Below are 23,840 nucleotides of genomic sequence, written 5' to 3'. Positions count from 1 at the left end.
ATACATCTAGTGAGAGACTCAGCTGCCATTATTTTGACTAGAATTGTCATCAGCATGTATTGTCTGAGATACTTAAAATATGTCAAAGTCAAAGTGCACTTCTGCTTGTATTTCAAAGGTTGGAATCAGATTTGCTCAATGTCTGATCCAATCCCAAAGAGAATGACCAGTCATGGAAAAATGTCGATTATCCCTGCCATAGTCCCTAAACAACATGAAAGGATGTATTCTGGTTTAATCGCCACATGAGTGAATTGATATGCCACAGGCATAAACCTGCAACCTTGTGGTTAAAAAGTGTAATTGCAAGTTTCGTATTACTTGTACCCCCTTTAAACCTTTAGACAGTTAATGTTTGTCTGTCCACCATTGTAAAACTATCCAGTATCTTTTTCCTCATTTAATCACTTACATCTGTTCAGTTGCAGACTATTTCTTCCATTTATAACACAGAGGAAGCTGTCAGCCGGTGGAAAGAGTTGCACACTGTTTTGCATTATTGTGCAATACTTGAAATAATCTGAAATTTTATTACAACTGACACAGCAATCCAAAGTGTCATATTCAGTCACACGGTCATCTAAGGATGTCTTTAAATTCACTCCACCCTCCAATATAGATTTTACATTAAAACAAGCACTATAGAAGCTTACAGTGTACACACGGGGACATAACAACAATTTTTACCCACATAGCTATTTATTGATCGAGATGAAAGTCACACAGTGGCCACACAGCAAGTCTTGACATAACACAGAGTTATAACACCCACAAATAGGCTACGGAATCACATGCCCTCCCCAAAATAACTGAGCACAACAACAGCTATATAAATAAATGTCAAAGTTTGCCCTTAACTTACCAGTCATCCCATAATAATTAGTCTCTTTCCAACAGTAGACTTGTGGTTTATACAATATCACTCTGTTCCTAAAAAAGAAAAAAAAAAATACCCTGACCCCTGCTCGACACCATCCAACATTTAGAGGCCGTCACGTGAAAAGAGGTAAGCACTTCAGAGCATGTAAATGATTGAGTTACAATACCATAAAACTTATTTGTCAGTTGCCACTGTTAATCTGGGGAATAGAGCTGTGTAGTGTCATCACTCACACACAGACTCAAAACTATTATAAGCTACAAAATGTAGCTGCCTCAAGTACTGTGTATTGTCTTTTGTGCAATTTAGCTTTATATGTAATGCTTGCAGTTACGAGGTGCAGTGAACATTATTGTAGTGACTCTACAGTACATATTGCAAGAATGTCACTGTGTGACATGGGAGTTCAGTCTCTCCAAGACAGGACGTAGAACTGGCCTTGTGCATCTCCACACACCAGCTCATTGGGGTGGCTTGGGTTCACCTCCAACACCACAACGGGCCCCCCACACACAAACAGGCCAGTCTAAAGAGAATGAAAGAGAGAGAGAGAGAGAGAGAAAGGAAAGGAAGGAGGGAAATAAGGTAAAGAATTGTATGAAGTTTAAAAACTGAACTCGTACATTGAATAAACAAACTTCATGAACAGAGAGTGTCTAAGGCAACCATGGTAAGAGCATGTTTAACTCACCTGTTTCTTGCTGTTTCTGTCCCAGAATTTGACAGTTCTGTCATAGGACGCAGAGATGATGGTGCTGCTCGTTAGCCGCAGAACGCTGACTCTGTCGCTGTGCATCTACGAGAAGCATAACTGTCGTTCATACTATCACAGATATCACAGATGTATTACACACAGTAACATCCTCCTTCCAAAAGGAACTAGACAATGCTTACTGGGCTTCTTTCAGTCCAAGATGTCATGCGAGGTGGCTGATTGAACCAAATATTCCCCCTCGAATCTCCACACACCACAAAATCTGCAGACAAAGAAGAGCACACAGCTTTGGTTTCATTAAAGCTTCATTTAAGAATAATGAAAACGTGTCATGATATAAAGGAGATTTTTGCAAAGAGATCAGGCATAAATATTAGGTACAAGCTATAACCATAACTTGGTGAACGTTGTAAGAATTACAAGACAAAGGCCAGAAGAAAAGTTGGTGTCCGGGAGTGGGAAATTCAAGTGCTTGCCTGTCACATTTTTGATTTTCTTTCTTTTTTTTTTTTTTACTTATTACTGTTTTTTTTTTTTTTTTTAATTAATTTAAAATATGTGTGAACAAATACAGATGTACCTTTCTGAATAGCGACAGCTGTAATCCAGTTTCTTCTTGCCTCAGAGGAGACAAATGTCCTCTGACAAGTGTCCCAGATCTCCTCTGAGGTTACGGAGACATTTGTCTCTTCTGTCTCCTCTGTCTCCTCAGCACTTAGTGAAACACAAGTAAAGCCCGAGGAAACAGAAGTTGACGAACCCATGGCAAACTAGAGGAACACACGGTAAGCAAAGTTAAGTGTGGTCATTTAGCAATTAACAAAGCAGCAGCATTCACTGAGATGTTGTTCAGGATAACATGACACCATTATAGGCATGTCTCATTAATAAAGAACACTTTATTCATTTTTCACAGATTTTACGTGGTACGTTTACATGCTAATGAGAATGAACAGTAAAGATGACAACTATTATTTTAATGAGAAGGCACTCACACAGAAGCCAAGCTCAACCTGGCCATTATTCTCTCCCAACAGCCACGTGCTCTTGACATCATTGCCCTCGAATCCCAGAGGTCGCACCTCGCCGCTCCCTCTGCCATGACAACGGTATACATGAGGATGTACCAAAAATGAAACGTAACAATCTGATGAACAAGACTGTGTGAGTGTGTGTGTGTGTGTCCGCGTGTTTTTATATACCTAAATATAGTTCTGTCCTCACTGGCCATGACATTGAGCACATCTCCATCCACACAGGTGCCCAGCAGGATGCTGCAGTAATGCAGAAATTTCACAGGATTTGGCACCGTGTTGGAGCTGACTTTACACAGCCTGAGAGAAACAAAAGGTCATAAATATACAGAAATGTCGCTTTAAACCCCACCTATGAAATTAGACAATTTAAGATATAAATTAAGAGTGACACATGCACAGGGCAGTGAGTGATATGGGCAGATGTGACCTACAGGATCTGATCGTGAACTGAGATCTCATCTGAAAAGCCTGAGGTTAAAAGTCAATGCTATACCTTGCAGTGCAGGACTGAGGTGTCCAGTCCAATTTCCAAACAGACACAGAGCAATCACTGCAGCCAATGGCAAGTTGACGGTCTGGCATAGCCGTGACCGCTCCAATGTGACCGCCACTCATCTGAAACCAAACAAACACATGTAAATTCAGAGCCAAAAGGTACCCAAAGCCACTCACACAATGACAAATGATCACATGTCATCTGCATTAATTATTTAACATCACCAGGGATGTATTTCCACGAAATATTGTGGGGATGGATTCTTCATCTTCAGCAAATTGTCCAACAATTCTATCACATGACAGCAAACTAAGAGATATTCTTTGTGCAAGCTCAGCAGTGAGTCAGAGGTTTTGAGGTTCTAGCTAGAGTTCATTCAGTGTCTAACAGATGTTACAACAACTGTTATCAGAGAAAATTAAGAGCTTCACTTGGAAAAATGATCCTACAAAATGTCAGAGCAACAATAAAACACGCAAGTCTTAAGTCTTAGTTTTATATGCCATGACCAGAGTAAAAAAATAGCAACAGTAATTTTGTCTTTTAACAGACTTCAAACTCACAGAGTCACACCACAAAAATGACATATAAACACACACAGATTCCACCGTTACTATCTATTATCAGATCAGTTTAAAACACTTGGCTTACCTGCTTCCAGTACACCATTGAGTTGTGATGCCATATCTCCAGTCTACCAGTGTCATAACCACACACCAGTAGTTCTCCATTCTCCATGAAGCACACAGCACTGACACTACCCCTCTTGCATGGATGACTCTCTACAGGCAGATTTAGGAATGAGCACAGCTGTGAGGTCCAATCTCAAAAGTTAGAGAAGGTAATACAAATTTTAACACTATGATAATGTTTGGTCTTTGTTCTGCTGAGACGATTTAGCCAAAGTCATTTAAACCAAAAAGTCAGATTGACAGGATTATTGGAAAGTATTGGAAAGTGTGCAGTACCCATTGCTGTGGCGAACTTCCAAGCCCTGAGTGAGTGATCCTCAGACACAGTGAGGAACACAGGGTCTGATCCCTGCCTGAGCACTGCAGCCTGGACACCTCCACTGTGTCCATACAGAGTGCCATGGTGATGTACCTGTGACAAAAATACACATCTTACAGTCTTTTTTTTTTTTGTGGTGGTGGTGGTGGTGGTGTTCTTACTAAGGAGACATCAACGTTGGATATCAAATGATGAATATGACTCTTTAAAAAAAAAAGGCTTTTTGAGGCCTTGTAAAGGTTAAGAAGAGTTGAATGCCAACTTTTAGCGGATGCCAGAGCTTCACAGTGCCGTCCTCACAGGCAGTGGCTATCATAAGCTCCTCTTCCTTGCTCTCCCGGTCCTTGTCTATTTACAGAAGCAACACATTCTATTGCCGGAGTTGTTGGAGTATGCATGTGTGTGTGTGTCCATATGCCTGTGCGTGTGTGTGTGTGTGTTCGTATGTGTGTGAGTCACATTACCTTGTGCTGAGATGACAGTGCAGTGATGTAAACGTGACTGATGAGCCTGAATCCTGGTGATCTCCAATCCCGATTCCCATTTCCACACCATTACCAGACCATCTGCAGACCCTGCCATCACCAAATCCCCCTGCACACACACACACACACACACACACACACACACACCACCAGGTACACATTAAATGCGCTCTCTTCTGATGCACAAACACAAACCCATCCCACAGAAAACCACTGTTACTCTTCACATAAATACACAATCACTGCAGAGCTCAGAGGCTCTATAGACGATGCAGTGGACTCACCCAACAGCAGAGAGTGCTTAGAGAAGAGGTGGTGAGGATCTCTCTGACACAGCTGCCTGTCTGTTTGTGCCACACACGCAGGCTGCAGTCAGAGGAGCAACTCAGCTGGAAGAGAGGCGCAAACATATTAAAAAAATGCACGTTATTGCTATAACAGACTGAGAGCAGTGAAGACTACTGCCAACCTCTGACGTGTGCAAAGAGAGGCCAGCAGTAGACATGAGAAACAGTGTCATCCGTCTGTACTTAGGGAATGATATCCACGTGTAACAATGACTATAACACACGCACACAAAGTCACACTCACACAATCTGTATACACACCACAAAGTTTGAGGTCCAGTTACAGCCTGTGACCCAGTCCCCATGACAGTGAGGGATAGACTGAGAGAGCACAGGAGGGGAGGAGTCCATCTTCCACACCATTAAAGTCTAGAAACAAGAATGTACTCATCGTAGTCAGTACAAAAGATACTGGGAAAATGTAAAAAAAAACAAACAAACAAACAAACAATGAAACATTATATCAAATATTAATTCCACTAGGTAAAATGAAGAAACCTAAAAAAACAACACATAAAGTGTACACACAGTACCTTATCTTTTCCCCCTGACAGAAGCTCATCCCCATTAGGGCTAAAGGACAGACATGTGACCCCTCCGTTATGACCTCTCAGGACACAGAGCACACTGGGCTCAACCCAGGCCTGAGGGGTCATGTCACTCTTTGCCCACAGAGCAATGGTAAAATCATCTACAGAAAGAAGAGAGAGAGTGGTTAAACGAGGGAGAAAATTAGTTGAACACTCAGACTTTTTCTTCAAAAAAGTTCATGATACATGAACATCCCAATACATGAACATGTGACAGTTTTCAAAGGCACTTCTTTATTTTCACGGTAAAGACCTGAGCAGCAGCGCTGGAAAATGAAAAGACAAAAAGCACAGACATGTGTGAGGTGTGTGGGTGAGAGTGTGTGTGTGTGTGTGCTCGTGTATACAAACCTGAGGCAGAAGCCAGATGAGAAGAGTTTTGGGCTAAGGCAAGGATGGGACCACCCTGAACCCCAAAACAACCTGTCAGCGTTAGATCCTCCAAGTTGTCCTTTTGTCTCCTCCAAATACGCAAACGGTGGTCAAAACCTCCTGATACCAAAAGCTCTGTCTCTCCTGACTCCATCCAAATCAGGCAAAGCATGGATATTCTGAGGTCTTCGCTGGACCACACTTTCTCAGCTGTAGACCAGAGCAACTGAGAGTTGGTGACTCCATCATTAACAGCACAGTTCCAGAGATGTTCACTACAAATTATCAGCCCAAGGTCACCGAAACAGTCAACAACAGTAACCACTTGTTGCCAATAACATACCTGACTCCAAAGAGAATAGCTTCACGCCGTCCCCATGGTAACCTACAGCAGCATAACCTCGAGCAACAGCCACACATAGGGAAGCAGTGTCAGTGGCTGTTGAATGACTTTGCCTCTGTAATACAAAAACATACATTAATACGCATACATACATAAGCATGTTTTCGATAACTTACATAAGGAGAAAAGAGAAAAAGAATAGAAGAACCGGTCTAACCTTTTCCTCTCCCAGTACTGCAACTGAGTGACCAAGACCTCCAGACCACAACTGGACCTGAACAAAACAAACCACTTATACACAGACGTTCATCCAAGGGCATTATGCCATATTTCCCAATTTGTCATCACTTAATCTGGCTGTTCAAAACGATGGCTGAAATAAACCACAATTGCTATGTCTTTCTCGGTGAATAATGAGAAAGTGAGAGCACTGAACCAGATGAGTGAAACAAAGGACAGAAGAGGATCATGTTTGTTTTGCATCAGGTCTCACCACACTGTCAGATCCAGCGCTGAGTAGAACGCTCCCTCCCTGCAGGAAGCTGAGCACTTGGGCAGAGCCACGGTGTGCCTGATAGCACCCCACACAGGCTGAGGCCGAAACCGACCACAACCGTACCTCTCCAGACAGACTTCCCGAGCAAAGAAGAGATGAGGAAGGAGAGAAGGAGAGACTGCGCACAGACTGCTTATGACCTGTGAGAGTCTGAAAGAGACAGAGAGAGACCGGGAGCGGGGGAGAGAGGGAGAGAGAGAGAGAGAGAGAGAGAGAGAGAGAGAGATTGGAACTGACATTTCTGTTTCTCAAAAGCTATTTAATCTCATCAAATTCCTCTGTCTCATCCACCCCTCCCCTAAAATCACTTTCTTTCATCTCACCATCAGGCTTTTCTGTTCAAGCCATTTCCACACTCGCACAGTTCCATCCCAACAGCCAACTGCCAGAAGGTGTCCTTCAGGGTCAAAGGCCACGCAGTTCATAGGGCTCGGGTTCGACAGGGAACTAACCATCTTGGTTTTTTCAGATGACCACACCTGCGTGAAATGTAATCAAAAACGGAAATCTGATCGGGAGAAAACACACTTGATCTATCAAATCAAAAACATCAGGGATGTTTTTACATTTTACTTGGCTCGTTTTGATGTCTCACCTTGATGTTAAAGTCTAAAGATACAGTAGCAAAATGTTTCTTATCAGGACTGATGTCACTTGCTGTGATCCTATTTGAATGGCCGTTCATATGGGCAGTCCTTATAACACAAGAGACAGAGAATTTCACATATGTGTGGTGTTGCGCAATTTACGTCCTTCTTGCAAATTTACATCCCGGTTTAGTGACGCAAATTCAGATGCCCAGGTATGACATAAATGGTGAGGTTGAGAGCGTGTAAGAACTCACCTGAAGCCATTTTCAACATTCCACACTTCTATCTGTCCATCATATGAAGTGGTCCCAAGTAATCCTTCCCCCAGAAAAACACATCCAGAGATGCCATCGCAGTTGCTCGCCAATGACCTCACTTCCTGTTATCAAAGAAAAATAAAAACTGATTTGTTAAAAGCCACGTCAGTCTGACTGACTGGAAGTTCTGCCAGATCTTAGCTTCTGATAAAACCAGCGTGTGTGCACGTTGTGTGTTTTCTTGTGTCTGAGGAAACGTGCGTCCAGGGCACCTGTCGCGTGTTTGTGTCTATAAAATGAAGAGTTCCTCCCCCCGTTCCAACAGCCAGGAGCTTGCCACACGGACTCATGACTGCACAGGTTGGCTCGGAGCGAAATGTTGACACCAATTCACTGAAGACAAACAGATTAACAGACACAGGTATATGGAGAGCAAAATAAAAATATAAACCGATTACAAAATGGATTAGCCAACTACAACAAATATCAATAAAACACTCATATTTATTTATCAATACTTACTAGGAAATTCATGAATTACAAATGAATCATAATTAATGTTTAAGTCATTCAGCTAAAAAAACTTCAACCTGTTGCAGAATAAAAAAAACATATTTGTCAAGGTATTGATGTACTACAAATTGATAATAACTAATGTATAAGTTATCTGACAGAAATCCTCAACCCGCTGCGGGGTAAAACTTGTTGTACGAGCATTAACAAGATGCAACAGCAATGACTGCCCCACAGTGGACAAACCTGGTCACATCCGGTGTCTCTCTTGTGTTGTTCAGCCACCTCACTGCGTGTGCACCTCTCTTTGACAACATGTCCTGTGCCCATGCATGGGCTTTGGTATTGCAAGGTTCATTAAGAGCTTGCTGTACAAAGAGACCTGGCCAGCGAGACAGGAGTGGGGCATGGCACTGCAGGAAACGGTGACAGTCTTCCAAATCACCCATGGAATTCTGATCTATGGACAAGAGAGAAACCACTGAATTCTGGGGACCCCTGACTTTGACAGAGACCAATCTACTTTGCAGAGAAACCTAAACTGCAAACGACACTCAAACGGAGTTACGTGTCACTGTGAAAGCATGTCCGCAAATCCTTTCAGAGTCATACAAACTGTACTACTGCACTGGAAAAATACTTCAAAGTCTAATGACACAAGTAATTTCCTTCACACAAACACACAGAAACACGATGAGAACTGAGGTACCTGATGGTGCATCTGAACAGACCGACTCTGACTCCTGCCCATTCCTCTTTGCTAAAGAGAAGCAAATGAACGTTATTATGTATCTCATTCAGCCACAGGTTACTGCAACAGCGAAGGAAGTTTTCATGGGAAATGTAGTTCTAAGTGAATACGTGACTCACAAAATGACATGTAGGTCTCAAAAAGGTGATGAAGGAGTCCATGTCGCACATTGGCATAGAGGAAGTAGTAACTGGAAAGCAGAAAATGCATAGCTTCCCACTGACCACAGTTCATCTGAAGGAGGAAAGACAACAACAGACAGACATGTATAATGCCTTCATTTTAAAGGCTCTGTAAAAATGGAGAGGTCAGAGGTGACAGAGAATGATGCCGACCAGGTGATGGGGTAGCTGGATGAGAGTGTCCAAGTCACAATAAAGAAATGTGTTCTTCCCCTGGGGGTCCGACCTAACCCAAAGGTGAGCTGGAAAAAAAAAATGGGCGGGCACGGGCACGGGCACGGGCACGTGCGCACACACACACAGACACACAGACACACACACACAGGGACACACAAGACATTTATGAACAGTTTTGAATGGCAAGCATGAAATCAAAAACGTGTACAAATTTATTTGCAATTTGTAAGTTTTCTGCACACAAAGCCATGCGTCTATTTAAGTGTTGTGGAGCTTAAGATGTCCACTCCCACAGTACCTGCCATAATAAGGTGAGCTCTGTTCTGGTCTTCCTCTGTTGAAAGGAGAATCTGCTCAAAGGCAGACCTCACCTCCGGATTGGTCAGAGTTAAGCAGTCATCTGGGCCTCGAGCAAGGGACGGACTGATAAGGCTGAGAGTCAAAAAAAGTACCTTACAATACCTTACCTGATATACTGACTTGTACTATCAACAACTAACTGCCCACATTTCTTGTACCTTTCTAAAGTTCGTCCCAGCTGTGAGAAGGTTGCCATGGGAACACGGCTCTTTGGGTTTCTCGCCAAACGTAACATGTCCTGCCATGTTGCCCGCCCTCCTTGAGTTGTTAGGTCATTGCACATGCATAGTATGGTGTACAGATCTCTCTCTCTCAGCCCTGAAAAGAGCACACAGTACAAAAACCAACCAATTGAACTATCTGTTTTATAAGTTAAATTCAAATATTCAGAATGAAAAATAAAGTTTTGAAAAGGCATGTCTAACGCCAGAAAGGATATTTTAATAATCCAGTAACTGTAATGCGATTACAGAAATTTGAACTGTAATGCTTTGCTGTACTTTGTTACGGAGGAAAGTAACATAATTACAGTAACACGTTACTTTGTAACTCGTTACCCCACTGATAGTATACAATACAAAGCTACCTTTCTATCAATTTGTTCCTGCAGGAGTTATGCCTGTTCCCCAAATGATCTCAGACAACTGAGAACTACCTCAACAAGACTATAGAAAATGATTGCTCTCAGGCTAAAAACAATCTGGAAGAACCCCATTCCCAGAGCATACAAGGTATTACATGACTGGAGTACATGGACGAATGAGCTAAAACGGTGAATTGGGAGTAAAACAGAACACAGTACTAGATTTCTATAGAGCTGTAACAGTTTGTGTAAAACGTGTAAGTGCCATCGTACCAGTTTTACTGACAGCTAGAGCCCCCAGCGCCCAGCCCAGCCCCGCACTGCCGTACTGAGACTCCAGCCTCAGCAGGCTGCGCTGCACCAGCTCACAGAGAGACTGAGGGAGAGACTGGAGGCTTTCCTTCATCTGAAACGCAAGAGGCACCATCATCATTGAAATCATCGTGGTCATCGTCGTGATCTTCATTATCATCATCATCATCATCATCTTTGATCTAATTTTGTTTATTGAACTTGCACCACAAATCTCCATCACTAAAATGTACACGAAATCAAGTGACATGAATTCAGACCTTTTCAAAAGACGCATAGTTCCTCAGCTCTTCACAGGCTAAGTGTAGATAAAGTGGGCTCACAGCTCCTTTCTTCATCAGAAGTGTTTGGAGCTAAGGGCACGCATACACACATTTGGTAAAAAATTAAACTGATCCTTTTTCATACTTTTGAAAGCACCATAGAGTGGTTTTAGTGAAACACACCTGGTTGTTAAATGCAGAATCACTTAGTTTCTTCCCATAAACAGCTAGTTCCTTTTGAACTATGTCCCGTCGGTCTGGCACGGATAACGGCCCCAGTGGAAAGGATATGGAACTTCTCCTTTTGGACACAGTTTGGTGAAGAGTCGAGTTGGAAGTGACACTCAGAACCAAAGACACTCCCTGAGAAAATGAGCAAAGATAATTATTGAAAAGATTGGATCCACTGATGCATTCAAATACAGTATCTACAACATGACTTTTACGTGTGTGCCACCACTGAATTATATTCTACTTCTAAAAGTTAACCGTGTGTGTAAACTCTCTGACCTTGGGGAGGCGTTGAGGTATCCATTCGGACACCTTTTGGCCTCTGGCATCATCCAGAAGGTCTGCTCCATCAATTAGCAAAGCCAGAGGTTGTCCTTTCCTGACCTCACTCAGCTGAGAGTTGAATTCCACCAAGAGGTCTCTAAGACAAGGATGAGACCATGCATTCATCTTTTGGAAGAAGGCCCATTGTCATCATTTCAATTAGCCTCACGGGTAACAAGAGCAAGATTCTATTCTGTCATGATTCTATTACTTCTGTTGAGATGCTATACTTAAGATGCTATACTTCAAGTGTGTCTCCTATCTCAAGTCAGCACTTATCTACTGTGAGTTAATCCATATCATTGCTGCATGTAACCACCCTTTGGCGCCATCACGTGGCACACCCAGTTAGCACATTAAACACTTATTTTTTATTATTTAATTTCCCGTCGTGCCATACTTGCAGACAAGGGCCAGAAGACCAAAGGAACTCAATCAGCCCTGTCCCTTAGGTATGACCTGTCAGCTAGGGTCACCTTCCCCCTTGCTGCTCATCACTGGACAATACCAGTCCCCTGTCCACTGGTGGATATCACTGTGTGAGTAGTGCTGTCATCCAAGCTCGTAACATCACTTCATGTGAAAAGGTTAAAAATCCTGTGTGAATTGGCAGAAGGATGTACTACCCTAATGCAGAAATGAGAGGGGGCTAGTGTGCAAGAGCTGAATGAAATATTGAGCTTTCCAAATTCAGGAGGAATGTGGGTAAACCCAGTTCAGCTATTACATCAGTTATAGGGGATTTTAGGCCGTGCCACAACCATAACCTCTGATGTACACCAATAAGAAACTACAATGAACAAAACAGATAAAGCATATCATTGGCTAAGCTTTTCGGTGTCTAGTTTACGCCACTCACCTGTAAGACAAGTTAACGGCTAACTCTTCCTCTTGTTTCTTCCTTCTTCTCAAGCATAGGACCAAGCAGCGTAGCAGCTGCTCCACTCTGCATGCTGACTGGCTGGCAGCTGTAGAATAGGATATTACATCACAGACGTGGGCTTTCTTGGACTTGTTTGGAGTTCTGAGGGCGTGAGCCAGAGCAGCCTGAAAGAGGACACGCAACAAATAAAGGAGGATGCTGGCCACTTATTCAAAGCGGCAGGATATGTGTGAGTGCAGCAGAGAACTAGTCACCATGAACACAGTCTTGCCCTCTCCAGCAACACCATCAATGAGCACAATTCCCCCTTTCTCCTGACTCTCCTTAACTTTCTCTATTGCCATAGAGACCAGTTTTCCTCGCCCGTGGAACAGACGCTGCTGGGCATCCTGGTACACTTCCTGTTCTTTGATTTCTGACTGGAGATCAGTCTCATCTGTTTCCTGTTAAAAAAAAATATGCAATATTCAAATGATTAGTCAAAAGAGCATGAAAGATGAAACAGTCAGAGCAGGACAGAATGGATGGCAACATGTATGTTCTGGTTTTCATATCTGAGCAAAGTTACTGTCCTTTTTTTATTCGTCAGCAGACTGACCTCAACAAAGAGTTTCAGTAATGCAGCCCAAAGATCATCCAGGACAGCCTTGGCAAAGTCTTCAAGGCCTTTCACAAAAGGTTTTCCATCTACTACGCCACCCCACTCACAGGGGTAACTAATGAAAAGACACAGAACACAAAAACAAAATTAAAAATCTGGTCCTGGTCTAACTTCTGTTCCACATATTACAACATTATATAATACTCACTTTTCAGTGACATTAAAATGACTGTTTAGGAGTCGTTTCTTCAGATTGTCCATTTTAGCTTCTGCCTCCTTGGATTCTGATGCGAAATCAGCCCTCCATGCAACCGGTACTGACCTGAGCAGTACAGACAATCACGCAGAGAACAGGAGACTTTATGTCATATATTTTTTGTGATGTCTGTCTTATGTGTTCTTCAGTCCAGAACTGAACTATGCATGAACCGTTACAATGCCACTACAATTTTGCTTAACTTGGATCTGATTAGGGGACATTCTTAAAAAGAAAAACAAAAGTAAATATCAGTGGGTTATGGCAATGGCGGAGGAGAGAGTGTTTACTTGGACAGGTGAGGCGATCTGAAGTAGAAGAACATGCGACTCTGAGCAGAATCAGGAAACAGAGCCTCGAACTGTCGAATCTCCATCTCTGTGATGGAAAGGCCAGAGGGAGCAGATTCCAGCTGAAAGAAGAGGGATGAATGAGTACGTTAGAATACAGTGACAGATTCGTATTGTTGGCTCTCAATGTGCAGTTTTTTTCTCGTTGTTCCTGTGTTGCTTTGTTTTGTTTTTGATCAAGTGAAATTGACAGGAGTAAAAACATTTTCAGACTGAAATCAGAAAGGACTATAACCAGAAACAAGTGGAAAGTTCTAACAACGGTGAATAAATATGAACTGAAGTCTACCAGACCTACCCAACTGTACTGAGGAAGATCGGGTAAGGAGGGACGGGGTGGCACTAAACCATATCTTTCTCCCAGAATTCCCAGCAGCACTTGGCTGCGGCAGACCTCAGACAAGCAGAGCTCCACAGTACGGCTTGTCTCCTCCTCAGTGATTCCCCAGCGCAATTCCACCTCCTGCAGGTACAGGCAGTGTGGCGCAGCACGACGGCGGAGCTCAGGAAACACGCTTCGCACGAGAATATCTCTTTCAGCATGCATGTCCCTGAAAGTGGACGAAATGAAAACCCGCACTCCACGCCACCTAGAGACAAAATGAGAGGGGGGGGGGGGGAATATATGTAAAGCAAGGAGACAGATTGAAATGAAAGGTCAAAAAATTTCAGCATGTACCCATTCTGACTATTCTCTCACATTCCATGACAATGTCACCCAAAGTTCAGGAAAACACAACACGAGACTCATTCACAATAAAAGCATTCATGGTAACTCTTCTCTACAGCGCTCTGATAGGCTCATTATACAGTGATATTATCTGTTCATCTCACCACTTCTGTTCATATCTTCATATCAGATTATTGAGTCTTTAGGTTAAAATCTCTACCACTGTTCTTGGAGATCAACATTCTAATCCAGGTCTCGTTGGCTCCAACATTTCAGTGCAGTGTTTTACTGTCTGTTTTATCAGGGTGTAAGTACCTTAACTTTGGTGTGGCAGGCAGCAGGGACACATCAGCTGCTTGTTCGATCTGATCTTTGGTCCCTTGTGGAGGTGGAATGTTGTACAGTTTATCAATGCATTCAATGTGGTCCAGAAGCCTAGAGGATCCTCTCTCTGAAATAAACCTATCGGTACAGATAAAGTAAGTGAAAGAAAACAAAAAGAAAAAAAAAACGCATTAAGAGGACCAAACTTCACGACAGTACTCCCAACATAATACAATATTTTCATCTTACTTTAAAGGAGCTCTTACTTTAGGATCTGCTCGCTGAAACCGTGGAGCGTCACTGAGTTCCTGCCTGTTGCAACATCTTGGTTGTCTGAGCTGTTAGCAGGGCATAGACACGAGAGCTGCTGAGTTCTAACTGTGGTTGAGCTAATGAGATGTATAAATAGTTGAGTGATAATAGGCTAACGTTTAAGTATGTGCATTTTACATGAGAATGGTGATTTACCAAAGGTGACCTACTAATCGTTTAACGCTAACCTGTAAGGATCAATAAAACAATTATCCTGGTACATTATGCACACACTCAGCATTGTCTAAAGGAAACGATGGTATGTGCAAATCTTTATCTGAAGAAGATACTGCACAGGTAAGGGTTGGCTTTCCAAACAAACAGGGGAGTGGTATGAGAAGGGTGGTCTGGTCTAACAGACGAGAGCTGACATGACCTACCTTGATGATCCAAGTAGGACATTAACCACAACAGCATTGCTGTTTCCATCCATTTGATATTTCGTAATTTCTCTGCTCAAATCTATGTCACAACAGTCACCATCCAGAACAATTATGCTATCCACCTAAGACCCAAAATACAACAGTCATCAGTAAAGAAAGCTGGATAAATACACAGGAGTTCAGGTCCAAAGTTATAAACATGTGAGCAATAAAAAACTGAAATACAACATTTTATTTCTTTTTTCTTTGAAGAGCAATATAAAAACAGTATTCTCATTGTAAGCTTTCTCATGAATCAGATTTGTAATTTACAAACACACTAACATAACACTATAAATTACCGGCATAGCTTTTACAACTTAAACAGGTTATGAACAACATTTTGAACATATATGCAAGGTCAAAGTAACTAGGGACTGTATATGGTCTGTAGCATGTAGCCATGTTGAACACTGAGATAAACACTTTACAGCAATATTTGATACTATCTCTGTACAAAATTTGGAGGGAAAAAATCACACACTGAAGCAAAACAACAGGTCAAAGAAGAGTGTCAGAAGAGAACACACCTTATTCTGCTGTCCATAAATACCACAGAAGAATTTACTAAAGGGTGTGGTCTCCGTGTCACTGCTGTGGTCCTGGTATAGTACAGGGAGAAATGAAAACAGATTTAAAAAAAAAAAAAAAAGAGCATGGCAGAGTCATTTGCATTGAGTCAGTGTCAGACGAGTAAGGCCACAGTGATAACTAGCCATGCAAATTGAAGAGAACAGGTCACTCAGTCAGCATGAGTGTTAACTATAGTAATATGTCCCAAACCAGCCCACTGAATGCCATTTGTTGCTGCATCATATCTATTCCACATTAGTGTGATAAAACAAAATGATTACACAATGATTAATATTAATACAACAATTCATATATGTCCTCACCAATACTGCTGTCTATTTTTTACTTGGCATCTGGCAGAAAACCCAAACATATGAAATACAGGTTGAGTATCCCTTATCCGAAATGTCTGGGACCAGAAGTATTTCGGATTTTGGAATTTTTTCAGATTTTGGAATACTGCATTTCAATATGCATAATGAGATATCTTGGCGCTAACAGAGCGTTAGAGCCCCACATGGGCAAGAGAAGTCAGGTGTAGGATTTTCCACTTGCGGTGTCATGTCGACGCTCAAAATGTTTCGGATTTTGGAGCATTTCGGATTTCGGATTTTCGGATTAGGGATGTTCAACCTGTACTAACTCTAAACTGATTCTCACCTGCACTTTCTTCATTACATGCCTCACATTCTCCAGGATGATGTCAGATTTGAATTCTGCCTCAGTAAGTCCATAGCTGTTGCTAAGCATCAGCTGAGCATTCTCACTGCAGTAGCCAATCATCAGCGCCAGAAGCACCGCAACTTCCTGTACCTGCAGAGGATTATTGGATACATTATTACTGATATTTTCAATAACACCCTTCTAATAAAAATCTTAACAAATTGAGAGCTTGACAAAAATCTAGACAACACCGAACTTTTTTATTTAATATAGAAATTAAACGCATGAACTAAATACATAGAAAAGTAAAGACCTGCGTTTTGATGTTGATACAACAAGTCAGGTCAAACGTATGTTCACACAATTTCATTAACTCATAGGAGAAAACTGCAGGTATTTCAATAGGCCCTGTAGGGCTTTTCGGTCCGTAAGCTACAGAGAGACGTCTTACTGATGCGGTAAGATGTGCATTTTGGGATGAGGCATCTGGCTCGGGGGGGAGGCACAAATCCTTAATGCCGCTACATCCATGGCCTTCCCTGAAGGTTGTGCTACAGATCACTAAAGTCCGCCCAGGCAGCGGGGGGATGTTGTACCGGCACGATATCTGTATGGCTGTCTCAAGAGCCTGTCGGTATCGGTCCAAAAGCCTCTGACTGTATAACTGCTGACTGAGGATATATGCATATCAAAGGAACAGATTAATTCATTCCCCAAAATTTTCGCGCCTACTATACCTATGAAAAAAATATAATTCACACTAAACTCTTCCCTTGAATGTATTTTGAAGCACTCACTTGGCCTTCATCTGTAATTTGTGCTTCTTTTTGAACATGCGATAAACAAAGGGCACCGCCAGACTCATTCTAAGCCTTTTTCGCCCAGCTGTTTGCCAGCACACCCCTTCAGAACGCCTGTTTTTCGGCATCTTCTTCAGAATGTCTTTCAGGAGCTCCTGAGAACTGCGCACTGCTTTGTGAGGTCCGCCAACTAAGACAAGAAGAATATTTCGTATAAATGAAATGCAACACTTTTGAAAAGAGTGAATTAAAAACAAAATATGCCGAGCCGTCCTTCCATCCAATCACCCAGCCCCCCATCCACCCACTCAGCCATCCATTCATCCATCCATCCACCCACCCACTCAGCCATCCATTCATCCATCCATCCATTCCTCCATCCATCCATCCATCCATTCATCAGTGGGGAGACTTTAAGAGAGGAAAATTGGTGAGAGACTTCAGGACCGAAGGAGAGAAGATTTGGCACTACTTACTAGTCTCGCCCAGCTCCATTATGACTTTATATGCTGACAGGAAACGGAAGGGGAACTGTCGACTCTGCATCACTGCAGCCTGTAGGGATAATTGAAGAGATGAGAAGGAATATTTTGTGTGTGTGTGTGTGTGTGTGTGTGTGCGCGTGTGTATGCGCACGTGCGTGTAAGCCTGCGTGTGTGTGTGTGTGTGTGACAGAAAGAGAGGGATACTTGCCTTAGAGGTGAGTTTATTCAGGATCCTCTGGTGATGTTTTTCACTAATGCCCTGGGTAATCATGTTTCTGAGGTTCCTCAGCATAGCCATGAATGGCAAAGAATTACTGTCTGCAATTACACAACAAAACACGGCAAAAGGGTTAGACAAAGTGACAGCATTAATGAACGTATGTGTGTGTGTGTGTGTGTGTGTGTGTGTGTGTGTGTGTGTTCATGTGTTCACACACCTAAGAGCTTCTCCCAGGTGGCAGCATTGTTGCCCTCCTGGGTGAGTTTGCGGTCCCAGGTATCTGGCTGCGTGAGTTTCATACGCTGTCCTGCTCTCTCACTCTGCCACACTCCACTGAGACCACTGCGTGTGAAGGTCTTCATGTCCTCAGGGTACCTGCATGCAAACATGGGCAACAAATCTGCACATGAACACGACACATATGCACGTACACACATAGTCAAATCCATATCCATACAGTTACAGAGAAAATAGTGAGAGACAGCGAATGTCATTAATAACATTATGTAAACACTATTCATTTAGTTCTGAGTGCTGCTAATATGAACACTGTTTCTGTTTGTGTATACTTATTGTCATTAAAATAAGCTACATGCCCACATAAACCAGTAAGCTGCTGAATCTCTGAGTCAGTGGGAACAGAGAATCATACAGCAGTCAAAAGACAACACAAAGGCGAGTGTTGTAAAGATAAGGATTAGCACCTCTTTCCCAGTATAGCCATGATATACTCCGCTGGCTCTTTGATATGAAGACGCTTTATCATGTTCTTTAGACTGAATTCACTCTGTCTCTTATCCACGGCAGCGCGTGTTCCCATCTGTAACTGGAGTGTTATGTTCATCATGTGATACAAACATACACACAAATCCACATACGCAGCCGCAGTCCGTGACTGAAATCAGTCAAAATAATAACGTTTTTTTTTTTCATCTTATAAAAATTGTTTTTTTCAAAAATAATGCTTGTCTAAAATAGCCACACTTACGTATTAAGCATATTCTGCCCCTCCATTTATAAGCAGTTGTATGGAGTTCTCATTTAATTTGCTTTGTGTTTTATAATCATTTATAATCATTCTTGCATAAGTCTTTCTCTGCACTTATGTGCCATTCAAACCAAAATTATATTCAAAATCAAGCCTGCATCAAGCCTACTATCATGTAAACATTCCCATGTGAGCCTCTCTAGTGCTACCATTTCAGTTTCCTGTGAGGTGGACCCAAAATGTCTTGGTCTCCACTGAACCTCACCATTTCTTTGACCTTACCAGAAGCTCAAGAACCAGTAAATGCAAAAAAAAAGCTGTAAACTGAGAGATACACCACATATTTGACTAAAATTACAAGGTTCTTCTCACCACAAGCATCTTTCCTTCACTACCCCCTTTATCAAGGGCGTTGCCTTAGAGTGTACTGTTCTTCTTGTTGGGCTTAAAGATAAGCCCTTCCTTCGTGCGAATATGAAAGCTAAACATATTTTACTGTGCGTATAACGTTCTTTTAAATGTACGCGCCCTTCCTTTCTATACACTCTTTGTTTGTCTTCTTGGACAGCGGTGTCCGAAACAAACAGGTGCAAGCATGAAAACATTCAAAGGCAGATATAAATATGCACTCACATATTTCTCAAGACTTTCAGCATCTGATCCAAGTAGGCGAGCCCAACTCTTCAACTGCTCTCGTGAGGGTTTCTAAAACAGAGGTGCATAAATGTTTAAACAAAGCTTTAAAAGCTAAAAACAGTTCATCACAAAACAAGCTAAAGGGAATGACAAGAGTATTTCAATAACCTGTTTATATCTGCGTGATACTATTCAGGACTTTTTTTTTTTGCTTTTGAAGGTACGAGAGCATGCATGTCCTTGATGCTGAAAAAAAAAGCAAACCTTAGCCGTCTTTTTTTTGCGACTGTGTTTGCAGCGATGCTTGCGTGTGTTGTATTTGGCCAGCTGATATTCGTTGAACTGCTTGAATTTGTCCACCAGAGCTTTCTTCAGACAAGACGGAAGAGACGCGCTAAAACACTGCAAAGAAGACACACATGGAGACAGATCAGAGGAAAGTGAAAAATACACAGGATAAAGAAAACTGAGTGGCCATGTGAAGGGCTAACCCATCGGCTACAGGGGCTGGGTGTGAGTACCATTTCAAAGGGACAACTCACCGTACCATACAGTCTTGTCACCTCCAGCCAATCAGATGGCAGCTGCACAGCTGCACAAAAGTACCTGCGCAAGTGTGGCTTGGTATCAGGTAGATGAGCAGCCAGAGCCAATAGAAAATTGGCCGTGGCACGAATATTCAGTTCCTGTCTGGTGTAGACTGCAACCTGTGATGGGACAATGCAATCAGCATACACTGAATTGTTACACTGTGCAGTGGATCAGACATGTTCTAATACGTCATTGCTAAACCAGGGAAAAAAAAAAAAAGTTGGTGTACCAAATACACACACAGACATATACTTATACCTTGAGGAGGAACTGAGGGTCTTTGAGAGCGATATCTTCAGCCAGTCTTATAATCCTGTTCCACACACTGCTCTCCACATGCCGAGAGTTCGAGGTTGGGGTACAACTCTTATTGACCAAGGAACTGCACACCTCATTCAGGAGCCGGTACTGAGAGAAAAGAGATTGACACAGGGTGAATTTTGTTAATTAAGCTGACACTGTTTTTAGGAGAGATTTTGCAATTACTACTGGAGTAATCTCCAGGGTTTAGTGGCTTGGTAAGGAGCCTATCAGCACCAAGCTATCACACTTGGAGTTTGTCCCCACAATCCTGCAGTTAGCAAGCCAGTTCCCTTACTTCTAAGCCATTAAAAATAAAAGGTAGAAGCATAAAAAGAGAAGCAGACAGAGAAAAGGTAGCAGAAAGAGATTCACCACGTCCGCCACTTCTAAATCAAAGTTCTATTAGCTTACCTTCTTGTCCTTAAGATCTTCCATCTGTTCATTTTTATCTGTTTCAGGTTTACCAAATTCCTCATCAAGAACTACTGTCTCCTCTTCTTGATCATCCAATCCCAGATCCAGGACAGGCATCTCAGCAGACAATGCTGTATCTTCACACTCAAAGCCTCCGCATTCAGAGTCCTTTCAATATATACAAATGACCATTTCATTTCATGTATCTAGTAATAAATTAAATATTACCTTGAATACATGAGTTGGTTAATATCACAGCGATAGGACTGCTGAAACTGAACCACTGAAAATATTCGACAAACAGCTTTCTAGCTGCAGAGGGCTAGATATGACAGAAGCTTGATTATTAATTCATGTTGTGGAATTAGGATAAACCTGGATTTTTACATTGTTCAATCCAGACTGCAAATGCATAAGATGAATTAGCAAGTTCAGAACAATGGATTGTGCTGAAACATGGTACCTGAGAAAGCGTTTCATCATGTGACTGCAGGTCTTCAGATGAACATAGACTCTTCCCTCTTTCTCTCATGTACACCTCAGGAGGAGCAGGCCAGGAGCAGATGGGAGCAGAGACTCCAACAGAAGGAGTCAGGGTAGTGGTGAGTGAGGGGTTAAGGGGTGTGGAATGAGAGGACAAGGGAGGAAAGAGGAGTGAGCTCCTCTTCAACTGAGTATTCTCAGTGTTGAGGAGGGTGGAGGAGGTGGACGTCACATGAGTGGGGGTGACGGGAGAGAAAAGAGGAGAGCTGGACGTGGTGGAGGAGAGGCGGGACGGTTGGAGGGAGAGGCTGGGGGAGAAAGAGGTCTGAGTAGCCCAGGATGGTGGCATGGAGAGAGACTTGGACACTGCTGAGGAGGCCTCGGCAAGGACACGGTTCTCTACACTCAGCCCAGCGTAAACGGAGTGAGGCCCACCCGATCTGGACCCGTGGTCCATATTCGCTTTTGACTGAGTCAGCACTCTCATGTCAGCTTCGAGGTTTTACAACAGAGAATGGCTGAGGTGGTGTGAACTGCGTCTCCAATCTTGGCAGCCCTGTAGGAAGTATAACAACCCCATCTCACATAAAACAGTCAGCAAACATCACTTACTTAATAAAGTGACCATCAAGTTGCAGCGATAAAACATGTCTCCATAATGTCTCTACAATAAAATTCTCCATGTCTGTATAATAAAACATTTTTAAAACATGCAACTGCATACGGGTCATGAACCTCGTTCATAAATACCGGACCAGGTAACATGACGTCCCTCTTTCTCACTTGTTCTACCTGTTGCACCTGAGCGCTCCTGGTTCGCATGTGGATGCTGCGTCGTCCTGACGGGCTAAGCAGGTTTTGTGTTTTTACAGAGAGAGCAGCCTTTTGTTCATTCTGTGGTGGTTTTTTTTCCGCACCGTAAAGCTCCGTGATCACGAATCTGGTTCACACTTCTGTTGTGAACTGTTTATCATTTTTCGGCAGGTGAGACGGCAGGGGTGGGTTTGACATGGCAGTGGTGGCTTCATCTTTTTTTCTTTTTTTTTTTTGTTGTACTTGTCCGGTCAAAGTGGGGCTACCGGGGAAGATTTCTTTCGGGAGGTTTTTCATTAGGGTAATTGTTTTTTTCCCCTGTTTATTTACATTTTTATCTTATTCTCTATTTTCCTATGGTGCCCGGTTGCCTTATGTGTGTATCTCTGTTAAATGAATTTAATTTAATTTAATCCACCATCAGAAATTAAAGAGTCTGTAAATCTGAAACCTGCGTTTTCTTATCATATCATATCGTATCATTTTCTGCCGCTTATCCAGGAGCAGGTCGCGGCTACATCAGGCTGAGGAGGGTAACCCAGACTTCCCTTTCCCCACAGAGAAACAGGCACCTAGTCCAGAATAGCCCCCCCCCCCCTTGAGCCAGGCATGGGAGGGCAGCCCGTAGGCGAGCGCATGATGGCCGGACCTGCCACAGGGTCCGGCCAGGCTCAGCCCGAATGAGCCACGTGGGGCGCTCTCTTGTGGGCGGGTTGGGGCGAGGGCCCCGGCTGACTGCACTTTCTTTAACATGTTCATTTTTGTTCTGGAAATGTTTTCATTGCATACTTAATCATACTTAAGGTGGACGTTAACTGAAATGTTTGTTTTTACCCCTCTCCTTTTACCGGGATTACCACAACCCTTAGAGCGGAGGACCCGCCTTACTTATCCCTTAAGAGACCCTGGCCCGTGTTTGTTGCTTTGTATTGAACAATAAAATAGAAATCTTCTGTTGGTCATATCTGGACTGGAATGTGTTTCTTTAAATAAATAAATAGCAGCGTTAAATGGTTTTGCTGTGCTTGGTTAACTTCCACCTAAGGCCAATACAATTATTAACTTATAATTTTACTATTATTATTATTATTATTATTTTGCCACTTTGTCTGAGTGGTGGTGGATATCACCTGGCGCCTAAACAATTAATAGTGCCCCACTACCGCCACAAAATAAATCCGCACGAAGAAAAGACATTGCCAGAGAAACAATGGTTAGTGTCATTACGTTTTAGTCAAACAAACAGAACTGGGCAAAGTTCTCTTTCTTGTTCGCGTTCACGGATATGTATTTTAAAGGGCTACCCTCCGGACTCTGGTTTAATGTCCTAAAATTACAAATTAGAGCGAAATTTTACCAGTTCTGCAATCTCAGTTGTGAAACAGTGGACAAGGTAGTCAAATAAAGCTTCTCAGCTTTGATGTCATGACACAGTCTCTTATGACAATGTTGATTTACCACATTGTATTTTCATTCCATTATGTCCGTGTGCAAAACAGGTAGTTCTAACAATGTCGTATTGCTCTAAATCTTCCGAATTTTTTATTTGCTAATTTTCTAAAATTACTATGAATAAATTACTATAACCTTCTTACCGTAAAAGAGACACTTCGAGTGTCAACCAATGCTAAGGAATACACAACAAACCGTGGACGATGTGAATAGCTGTCATTTGCTT

At 42.5% G+C, this 23,840-nt stretch overlaps 1 protein-coding gene across 1 annotated transcript; it reads right to left on the bottom strand.

Annotated features, from left to right (window-relative positions):
- Positions 1–694: 694 nt before the first annotated feature.
- Positions 695–23,840, bottom strand: tep1 (telomerase-associated protein 1). Its single transcript, XM_030773560.1, has 56 exons — positions 23,758–23,840; positions 21,330–21,905; positions 20,864–21,034; positions 20,408–20,557; positions 20,101–20,265; positions 19,823–19,960; positions 19,556–19,627; positions 18,639–18,760; positions 18,152–18,309; positions 17,923–18,032; positions 17,706–17,784; positions 17,227–17,419; positions 16,881–17,100; positions 16,427–16,579; positions 15,724–15,795; positions 15,152–15,276; positions 14,726–14,797; positions 14,451–14,597; positions 13,764–14,055; positions 13,406–13,527; positions 13,068–13,181; positions 12,857–12,974; positions 12,513–12,701; positions 12,235–12,422; positions 11,310–11,472; positions 11,004–11,183; positions 10,818–10,910; positions 10,519–10,651; positions 9,821–9,980; positions 9,601–9,734; positions 9,279–9,367; positions 9,063–9,177; positions 8,902–8,952; positions 8,439–8,652; positions 7,952–8,072; positions 7,677–7,801; positions 7,428–7,527; positions 7,156–7,311; positions 6,770–6,982; positions 6,494–6,550; positions 6,277–6,391; positions 5,913–6,143; positions 5,505–5,662; positions 5,233–5,340; positions 4,909–5,013; positions 4,604–4,733; positions 4,402–4,487; positions 4,097–4,232; positions 3,780–3,910; positions 3,126–3,247; positions 2,798–2,929; positions 2,591–2,690; positions 2,176–2,365; positions 1,775–1,857; positions 1,572–1,676; positions 695–1,406 (listed from the first exon to the last, which is right to left on the bottom strand). The coding sequence occupies exons 2-56, from the start codon at positions 21,834–21,836 to the stop codon at positions 1,287–1,289; spliced, it is 7,833 nt and encodes a 2,610-aa protein (XP_030629420.1). The 5' UTR covers positions 21,837–21,905; positions 23,758–23,840; the 3' UTR covers positions 695–1,286.

The sequence above is a fragment of the Chanos chanos genome, chromosome 5 (assembly GCF_902362185.1).
Source record: "Chanos chanos chromosome 5, fChaCha1.1, whole genome shotgun sequence".
Lineage (NCBI taxonomy): Eukaryota > Metazoa > Chordata > Actinopteri > Gonorynchiformes > Chanidae > Chanos > Chanos chanos.
The sequence above is the reverse complement of the archived record's forward strand: the minus strand, read 5'-3'. Positions and strand labels throughout refer to the sequence as shown.

Coding starts and splice junctions, on each gene's coding strand:
- tep1 (XM_030773560.1), bottom strand. CDS start 21,836: ATGAGAGTGCTGACTCAGTCAAAAGCGAATATGGACCACGGGTCCAGA. Junction 18,761..19,555: donor CTGAAAGTCTTGAGAAATAT/GTGAGTGCATAT, acceptor ATAACACTCCAG/TTACAGATGGGAACACGCGC. Junction 2,366..2,590: donor AGGTTGAGCTTGGCTTCTGT/GTGAGTGCCTTC, acceptor GTGTTCCTCTAG/TTTGCCATGGGTTCGTCAAC.